Raw genomic sequence first — 10,475 nt, 5'->3', positions numbered from 1 at the left:
AACACAGCATTTTTCCACCTTTTTCAAGCTTTAATCAGCACACCCACCAGGGGTTGAGTAATGTACGGCGGTAAAAATTTGAGTGGGGTGAGGCTTGAGGTGCCCAAATGATAAAAGTGCAATTGCAATTGCAATTTAATTTTTTCCGCCATGGCCAAAGAAGAAGAGGCGCAACATGGGCACGAATGAAGGCTAAAGGGGCGTGTGTGGTAAGATTTTGTTGCCTGCTGAGTGCACCGAACAATAGCTAGTTGCCTGCAACATGCCACCACAACTTTGGCTAGTTTATGGTAACAGCAGTAGTGGTGGTCGCAAAAGTAGCTGCGTTATGAAGAATGTTGGTTAGTGGGTAGCCAGCATGCCTGGATGTGTCAGTTGCGCGGCTGATTGTGGTGGCAGTACAGGTGGCTACCGAGGTGGTGTTTGTAGTAGCGGTAGTGTAGCTAGCTATTCGCCGTTATGTTGCTGAACCGGTTGGTTGGTTGCTTGGTTGTTTGGCTGGCAAGAGGCCAAAAACATGTCAAAGGACAACATCTATTCATGCATGGAGCGCCGGCAAATATACCTCGTTTTTCAACTGTATTCAACATTTATGCGTTTGCTGTTGTTTTTGTTAATTCCATAGCATACCAAATTCAACTACAAATATAGAAGACTACAACGTGTGTTGTATTTTCATTAAGTTGTCATATTAAGTTTAGCTTAGTTTGCTATTGTTGTTGCTGTTAGTATCACTACTTATCCTGTCACCCGCATAAAATCTAGCACACAAAGTGACCAACCACCTTGATTGCTATCTTGTCTGTTGACTTCCAGTTTAATAAAGACGCTTCTTTCAACATGTGTATATGGTGTAGAGTGACCCCCCTGCAGGAAAATCATCTGGTGATCTTTGTACGTCGTCGTCTATACTCCGCGATGCTTCTTTCATGAGCAACTACATAGTTTCTACTTATAGCTTGCTTTATATATAATTAAAGAAAAATATACGAACACGAATTTTAAGCATATCATAACAATGATATCAACAATTACATGGATATTCGATTACTAAGAGAAAATCAGTATCCGGGGAAAACTCGTTTTCGCTGCTGACCTTACACATCATTTTTACAGTCCCAGCGATAATCTCAATTTTTTCTGAGCCACTAAAGTTGTGCGTGGCCAAGATTCGAAATTTCCATGCTTAGCAGGCGCCTTGCAGTGTTTTGATCAATAACTGAAGAAGTCGGTGAAACAATGCAAAAAACAGTTGAACAAAATCGGCATGCAAGCAGTCTGTAGGCAGCTAAGCAACCAAACATTCATTAACAGCAGTTGCAAAAATTATTAGGTACAGTGCTGTCTCGATAATCCGGACACACATTTCACATTTTTTACCCTATAGTTCGGACACTAAATTGGATAATATATTCGTTGTGTTTTGTATATTATTGCTAACTAAGTAACATTATTTTCTCAAAATAAATAAATACAGTGCCTCACACAAACATTTTTCAAGTTCAATTTTTTTTTGTTATTTTTCTATACAAATATCGTCTAAGCTTTAGCCAAAACCATATAATTCAGAGTTTCAAACTTTATACAAAGTTTAGCATAGTTTATCAAATTGTCATAAGAATTTCGAACTAATGAAGTGCACGTTTCAAGCGTCTAAAAAATCGGGTTAGTTTTTAATATTTTTTTGTTGACGGATTTTTGCACTTTTTATCATTTAATCATGAATTTCTTATGAAATAAAATGCGGCACACCCATCGCAACAAAATTTCAAAAATTTGTAATAATTATAGAATGGCGCTTACACATATGTTAGTGTTTGGCCGAGCTTCTTCTCCGCCGACTCCGAATGGCGATTGTATTTTGTTGAAAAACTGTTTTTAATGGTGGAATACACTCGAGTTTTTTCCATTGGTCCGGCGGGATGGTAGCGCGCACATTTCCTTTGACATACATTTATTATATTGTGATCTGATAGGACGAATACGTTGTTGTAATTAAAAAGTTTCTACAAAACATGGAAGTGCAAGAAATCGTTGTAGTTTCGGTGCCTAGTGGAAGAGACCGTAAAAAAGAAGCACACAAATCTTCATTTAGGAGAGAACGCGTAAAGATAAAGCGGTAACATCATGTACATCTCTAGCTATGTAAAAGTTATTGTTTGAAAGTTCGCTATCAGTTTTTCACTTTACTTGGATGCCTTCACTTCGTCACTTCACTTTCCACAATTTAGACTTACCTCCAAAATTAAAAAATCTTTGAAACTAGTAATTTTCTTTTAACCAAAATCAACAATTTTTTGGTCAAATTCTTGTTAAGTTGCAAGTATGACAAAGTAACTTTTCGCATAAAGCTACTAAAAAGCCGCCTAATAAATCTTCGATCTGGCATCGCTTATTTGGTAGAAGTCTTTTTTATTTTCATTTACACATACATATATCGCACAGAAATGAATGATTGGGTAAAGTTTCTTAATTATTTAATAAATATTTGTCGAAAATAACAATTATATTTTATTTTTCATACATTTTAAATATTACAGCAAAAGGAAAATATTTAAGTGAATCTGGTTATGACTTTGTTGTTGTTAATCGGTAATCGATTAGTTATATTTTAGTGTAAATGTCATCAGTGAACTATAGCTTTTGATTGTGACATTGTGATTTTAAAGAAACTGCGATTTTATTTTTTAATGTTATTGGGCTCTTACTTATCCAAATTTCAGGTAACAAAAAAAAAATCAATTTAGATATTACTTGTTGTTGTAGTCGTTTTTTATGGCTTTTAATTATAAAAACACATAACGCTGTTTGCAATAGGACCATACATATGACATAATTTTCATATTGTCATTCACCACCTATAATCCGGACACTCCAGTAATCCACCGGAATAAGGCTGTCCAGATTATCGAGATAGCACTGTATTTCATTTACAATATCGCCGAGAAACCATAAATGTTCTACCGTATTTATGTGCATTATAGTTTGACAGGAAAAATGGCCAAATATTTCCCATGGCATACACAAACTGTTTTTAAAATTTCGGCTACCGATACAACGAAAATTAGAAATTGTATGCCAACTGTGTTGAACCTTAATTAATGGAACCATTATTTACGAGTAATATTTTCTCTACGGGGTGCAAATTGACCAACATTGTATGTATGCACGTTTGTGAGCTGGTATGTGCAGTATTATAGCTTTTTTATGTGCTGCGTTTTTGTCTTTTTTAATGTCAGCATTCACTTGACAACTTTGTTGACTTAGCGCTACTGGCTCGCTTATACTTACAGCAACGAAAATTGCATAGAGGAATTTACCTTAATCTTAAGCTAAGCTTTGGTTTTATCTAAATCTACACACTTCAGCTTTGATTGCTTCCCTTTTATTGTTACTTCTATTCATATAGTACACAATTTTTTTCTCGGCATTTAGTTGCCCCTTTTAATTGAATATATATACATATGTGCATTTGTATGTAAGTATATAGACCTTTACTTCCGCCTTTGACAGACTAAATTGCCAAAATGTAGTGGCCATAATATTTTTTCTACTTCTACTGCAAATTGAGTTGTGTCTGGCACGCCAGTCGGCCACATCTGCAACCGATGGCCAAAGTTATTGCAAGGAACTTCCTCCTTATTTGCACCATAATTTATCTGTACCTTTATATATATATATGTACATTAGACTGCATCACCAAAAAAAATTTGCGGTTTTCCGCCGGGATTACAAAATTTATTATATTTTACGACGTCCACCAAAATATTTCGGAAAAATATTAAGATTTTAACGAGCTGGACCGATTTGAAAATACCTCCAAAATGGAGATTTTTATGAATAAAAATAGTTTCTTAAAGAACTCTTTGAAAAAAGTCCCCTCAGATGACAAAACATATTAAGCTTAAAAAATCTGCATAAACATATTTAAATATCTTTTCAATGGAATCGTAATATTGATATTTTTAATGCTGTTTTTTTACTTTTTCAAAGATTGATTTACGAAAAACTTGAATAATTGGGCCAAAACTATTCTGATTTAGACTGATGGGATCTCTGTAGAAAGGTATTTTTCCACTATTTTTATTTATGTGCAAAAAAAGTCATTCGTGTCCCAATTTTTTTTTGAATGATGTTCGTTCATCCTACATTTCTCTTTCATCCTTTGAATGAGCTTATTAGCAAAGAAATAAAAAGGGTCAGAAAATACCTTTCCAGTGATACCCCACAAGTCTAACTCGGAAGAGTTGAGGTTCAGTTATTCAAGTTTTTCTTATACCAATCTTTGAAAAAAGTTAAAAAACAGCATCAAAAATCTCATTATTACGATTCCGTTAAATATATTTTTTATTTCTTTTTTAATATTTTTATGTAAACTTTTTGAGCTTAAACCGTTTTGTCATTTAAGGGATTTTTTCAAAAAACATCTTTAAGAAACTATTTTTATACCCGAGCGCACTTGTGCACAAGGGTATTATAACTTTGTTCACATAACGGTTGTTTGTAACAGGCAAAACGAATCGAGATAGATATAGACAAATGTATACATAAATGATCAGNAATTCCGGTGGAAAAACAGTACCAGTTTTATTTTGTATGGGGAGTGATGCAGTCTAATGTACATAATTATGACATGCATGTGCAGATATCAGCGTAGTAGAACTTTTTTGGCTAAGAGCTTTGGGTCTTGTAGTAAGAATAATACATATAAATATTATCCACAATGGTAAAATTCTAGCAGGTGGGTTGCTGGATTGTAGTGCTTCCCACTATTACACAAGTGTCAATTGACCAATGGTAGTGAAATTTTGTGGCTATTTTCTTGAACTCGTATTCTTCGGTTACCTAATCAGTCAAAATCAATTAACAATTTTTTCCGCATTTTATCCACTGCCGATTTGGTTAGCTGGCCAACTATGGACTTTCCTAGCATCCTAAGTACTTAAGTCTGAAGGATGACTAAAGTGAAGCACCATTTGAACGGAATGTTCCCTTCACCTGCAATTTGGTCACTAACTAATTAATTGTACTAATTTGATAGCATGCCTTTCTTAACCCTTGAGTATACATATGAGGAGCTCTAGTAGTAAACATGTACGGTACTGTATGATTGCGAGATAATAGAAAAGCAGATCCTTCTACCGACGAAATAAAAACTCTACAATACAAATTTCTCGTCAAGCTCAATCCTTTACTTATACATATGTCATAGAATGCTGCACTGTTATCTAAGCACAAGCCATTTAATTTTAGTTATTCACAACAAAAAAAAAATATTGCAAGCAGCATATTTCCAAAAGTCCAGTACACCATATGCCAATTGCCTTATTGGCCTCATTTACTATTTTGACCTTGGTAGCCCGGTTTTTTTGGTTTGCACTGGCACTCATACACATAAACATATGTATGTACATACATGAGTGGTTGCATATGTAAAAGCATGAACCCAAATCGGCACAAAGTGAAATGCTAATGTTTTTAAATAAATATGTAAATGGCTTTAAAGATATGTGATAATGTACACTGATAAGTTGTGTTGTGGTCTTCGATGGTTCACGTTTGTTGCAGTTAACATGGTATAAATCGCGACCACAACAACAATAGCATACTTAGTTGAATATTTATTGTGCTGGTCAACCAAATTTTGGCGCGTTGTTGAGGGAGTCAATGCTGTTCTATGTACAACATAAATGAGTGCACATACATACATATATGAGTATATTCATGCACTTAAGTTTCTAGCATAAAACACATAAATTATTTGATGTCCGAGCAGAAGTTTCGGCTGCCAAAAATTTTACCGACAAAAATCGAGAAAATAGTCAAAGATACTAACAGCAAAGGGAAAATTATTTTATGACAACAAATGTAATATACGATTATTGCAGGACAGGTAGTTTGTATGTTAGTATTGTTTTAGGCATGCATATACGTTATTTGGAGAGGAGTGAGCAGTAGAAATATTTAGCACATCCACGTAAGATATTATCATACATAAATATATGCGAAGTAGTGCGCGAATATTTATTTACTAGGCGCGAAGCGCTAATAAATTATGCTAAAATAGCTTCTTTGCAATTGTCAGGAATGGGCTGAGACCCATTACTTTGATAGATGGAAAGGTATGCAACAATGCCTACTAGCTTAGTAAAAAATATATGACCCAAATCGCCGAAAACGAAACCAAGGGGAATGATTTTTTTCTCAGGTTTCGCAGATTCTTAGGTATCGGACAACGTAAATATTAACACGAATTTACTTCTCTCAAACATGGATATTCACTTAATTCTGAGACACCTTTAACTCATTAAACGCGAAAGCAAAATAGGAAATTTCGAGGAACCAAATTTTGGAAGATACTAAAAGAGAGGATATGTACACAAACCCATAATAAAAAGTTTCCACCTCTATCAAGGGGTGCCTTTATGACCCGATACATAGGTGTAACACTCGTGAATCTTTGTTATGTAATAAAAAATTTCATAAAAAGATTATTAGTCCGCGCAATTCGAGCGTTACATATATATGTAACACTAGCGTTTAAAGAGTTAAAATAACGAAAATTAAAAAAAGCACAACATTAAACTAAAGAATAGCTTATATTTAAGGACCATAATTTCTTACATTACACTTTCTTCTCTTGCTTGTCTTGTATTACTTTGAAGCTAATAAAAAAGTATTTGACAAAAAATTACCAATTAGATTTCTGGCGCGGAATCCACTAGGCAAAAAAAGAGAAAATTCAAGTTTTCTTCGAGCATTTTCGGACTTCTTTTACAATAAAAAGAAAAAATAGTTACCTATACTCTAAATTACCCATGTGTTTTCGGTGGAAAACTATTTTTAACGTACTAGTCGTTTTTACTAATTGAATTTTCAGGTAACATTTTTTTCATATTTAGTTAAAAATACAACGTTTTATTGTCCCATAGGCTAAATTGTTATCCTTTCTAACTTACGTAGGCTCAGAAGATAANACTAATTGGATTTTCAGGTAACATTTTTTTCATATTTAGTTAAAAATACAACGTTTTATTGTGCCATAGGCTAAATTGTTATCCTTTCTAACTTACGTAGGCTCAGAAGATAAGAATTACTTAGAAAAATAAAAACTTTTCTGCCAAAAACAAAAACAAATATCTCGAGAACGGGGCGAGGAAAAAATTTGAAAGAAATCACACACACACACATCAAAATACTCTATAAAAAGAAATATGTAAAAAAAAATTTCACATACAAGTTAAAAAAAAAATTGTTACTCAAAATATNCATCAAAATACTCTATAAAAAGAAATATGTAAAAAAAAAATTTCACATACAAGTTAAAAAAAAAATTGTTACTCAAAATATACCATCTCAAAAAAAAAAATTTAAAAATTCGCAATGGTAGCTCTTAGTATTACGCAATATTTAGGTATAGTATTATGGGATGCACTCTACAATAATTGGAGTTATGAATTTTTCTTACACCGAAGTTGAGTAAAATGAGTACATTACAAATTTAAGATTTTTTTAAATTTTTTTAGAACTTTTTTGAGTATACAAAATTGCGTTGATTTTTGATATTGTTTACGCTGGCGACTTTTAGCACTTTTTTCTTATGGAAGAAAATGCGCAAAACTGTTTCAAAGAAAATTTAAAAAAATAACGCTAGTTTTACAATCGCTTAAAACTTGCACTTTATTAACTTAAAATTTAATGGGCATACTCAAAAAAATTCTAAAAGAAATTAAAAAATTTGTAAATTTATAATGTAAAATGAGTACTCAACTTCGGTGTAAAAGAAATTTCATAACTTAAATTATTGTAGAGTGCACCCCATAATACTATACTTAATTTCTTAAAGATGGCATATTTTCAAAACTATTTTTTTTTATACAAAAATTTTTATGCGAAAAATTTTTCAAGAAAAAAAAATTTAAAAATATTTTTTTTTTCATAGCGTATATTTAAGTGTGCATTTGTGAATTTTTCAAATTTTTCCTCGCCGCGTTCACGTGATGTTTGGAAAACTATTAAATCCATTTGTTTTTGTTTTTGTGCTGTAAAGTTTTTGAAAAAGTATTAATCAAGCTCAAATTTCATAATTATTTATTATTTATGTTNATTTTTTTTATACAAAAATTTTTATGCGAAAAATTTTTCAAGAAAAAAAATTTAAAAATATTTTTTTTTTCATAGAGTATATTTAAGTGTGCATTTGTGAATTTTTCAAATTTTTTCCTCGCCGCGTTCACGTGATATTTGGAAAACTATTAAATCCATTTGTTTTTATTTTTGTGCTGTAAAGTTTTTGAAAAAGTATTAATCAAGCTCAAATTTCATAATTATTTATTATTTATGTTTCAACCTAAAAATTTGTAGCAACCCTAAAAATTTGAAACAAGTCAAAGACATGAAGTGAACCCCGTATGGAACGCCCCATCTATTAAATAATGCATGTGGCAGTTATGCTTTCAGATGCAAGAAGAAAAACTATCCGAAAATTGTATTCTAGCGAGTTTCAGCCGTATTTGAAAAGCAGTGTGAGCCAAAATGTGTTGTAACAGTCCGCGTTTTGGCCCATATGCACATTTGTATGCATAAATTTAAATGTGAAATATTTGTATTAGTTTTCCGAAACTATTTATTTATCTTGTTCTGTTTTTCTTTACTTGGCACCTTTTTCTTAACAACAACATTTTTCTCACTGCATTTGCAGGTTTCCGTAGACGAGTGGTGCAACATGTGGGACGCCTATGCCAAAGACCCCAGCAGTGCCATGGACTGGCAGACCAAATACATGAATTTCATGTTCGATCTGGAGGATGCTTCCACCGACGGCAGCATTGACGTGGAAGAATTCGCTTTAGTCTGCTCCAGCTATGGTCTGGCGAAGTCGGAGTGCGAGGAAGCGTTTAAGAAAATGGCACAAGTAAGCTAACGGCAAACCAATTTTAAATAATGTGTTTTTTTTTACATAACACATTTAAAATACATCATTTTACTTACAGGGTCAAAGTGAGGTCACACGTGATCAATTTGCCGTTTTGTGGAAGGAATATTTTGCCGCGGAGGACATTAATGCGCCAGGCAACTTCATCTTTGGCAAGACCTCGTTTTAACGCTCTAAAGTTTGCCCCGTTGCTAAAATTTTCAAAACGTTTTTGTGGGCATTACTAACGGATGCACAGTGGAGCGTCTAAGCAAATTTGTTTGGCATAAAGTGTGTTAAGTGTTAATGTTAAGCTATGCCCTTGAAATTTAAGTGTTTGGAAGTAAAAAACTTATATATTAAAAAATATAAAATTTTAATAAAAAATAAAAGAATAAATAAAACTGCGGATAGTGAAAATTTTTGAAAACAAATGTGCGAAGTCAAGAAAGCAGATTTGTTTTTGTGTGGAACAATGAAATTTTAATGCACTTTAGCGCCAGTTAACCAGAATTAACAGAAACGGTACTTTACTTTACTTTACCTAATGAAAAAAATAAAACTTTATTAATGCAATTATATATATTGTATGATTCCTCATTAATGTGCTCAAAATTAATTATGAATATTATATACTATAGTACATATATACACTTGAAACTTAGACTATATCGAATGCTGACACAAACATAATCAAAATGAATAATTTAATGATGTTTGACGTGTCGTACATTTGTAATCAATTTATCGTCAATCGAACCAATGTATGTATGTAGGTACATGTATTGTACATACCTGATATTGAGCGACCTAATCCTTGACTTTGTTTTGGTTTTTTTGTATAAATGTAGATAAATGTTCTTGGAATAATTCTCAGTGGTAAAAGCTAAAGTATTTAGTAGTAAATCAAATTTAAATTATTTGACATAAATTTATAAACTAGTCAAATTATAATAAAATTAAATGTTCCCGAAATAAGTAATGTACGAAAACAAACCCCTATTAAATATGTAAATGATAAAAGTGTTTATTAAATGTTCGTGTGTGTAGCTAAATAAATTCAAAATAAAATGTCGAATAAAAGGTTTTGAAATAATTAGTTAGAAAATGGCATTTAATTGAAGGTTTGCTAATGCACAATTATATAAGAACATAGTGGTGCAGAGGGCGCACTTAACCCTCTACTGCATGAGTTATGAAGGAGATAAATAAAAAAATAAAAAATATTGTGAAAAACACCTTTTTAAGCATCAATAAACCTATATCAAAACTACTCCAAGTCATTTATATTAACTTCTATTTCGCAATGAAATATATGGAATATTTCACGAAAGCAATAGAAAACAATTGGATCGGCCACGCACACAAAAGTGCAGTTTTATTCAAATGTTATCTAACCACAGGTAAATCAATTACGTTCTCAATGCATTTAATTAGTTTGATATGTTTTTATAACATTCGTTGGATAGGAAAAAATTGCCAGAGTAGTGACATCATATTTTGCTTCGTACGCAGTAGTAGGTTTGTATGAAATTTGAGCAGGAAACTATGTTACTCATAC

At 32.4% G+C, this 10,475-nt stretch overlaps 1 protein-coding gene across 1 annotated transcript; it reads left to right on the top strand.

The window, feature by feature from the left end:
• Positions 1-8,704: 8,704 nt before the first annotated feature.
• Positions 8,705-10,011, top strand: Scp2 (Sarcoplasmic calcium-binding protein 2). Its single transcript, XM_017621643.1, has 2 exons — positions 8,705-8,914; positions 8,994-10,011. The coding sequence occupies exons 1-2, from the start codon at positions 8,726-8,728 to the stop codon at positions 9,102-9,104; spliced, it is 300 nt and encodes a 99-aa protein (XP_017477132.1). The 5' UTR covers positions 8,705-8,725; the 3' UTR covers positions 9,105-10,011.
• The last annotated feature ends 464 nt before the right edge of the window (positions 10,012-10,475 follow it).

The sequence above is a fragment of the Rhagoletis zephyria genome, unplaced genomic scaffold, assembly GCF_001687245.7.
Source record: "Rhagoletis zephyria isolate East Lansing unplaced genomic scaffold, Rhagoletis_zephyria_1.1 Rzeph_scaffold_02536, whole genome shotgun sequence".
NCBI lineage: Eukaryota > Metazoa > Arthropoda > Insecta > Diptera > Tephritidae > Rhagoletis > Rhagoletis zephyria.
This window is presented reverse-complemented; position numbering and strand designations above follow the sequence as displayed.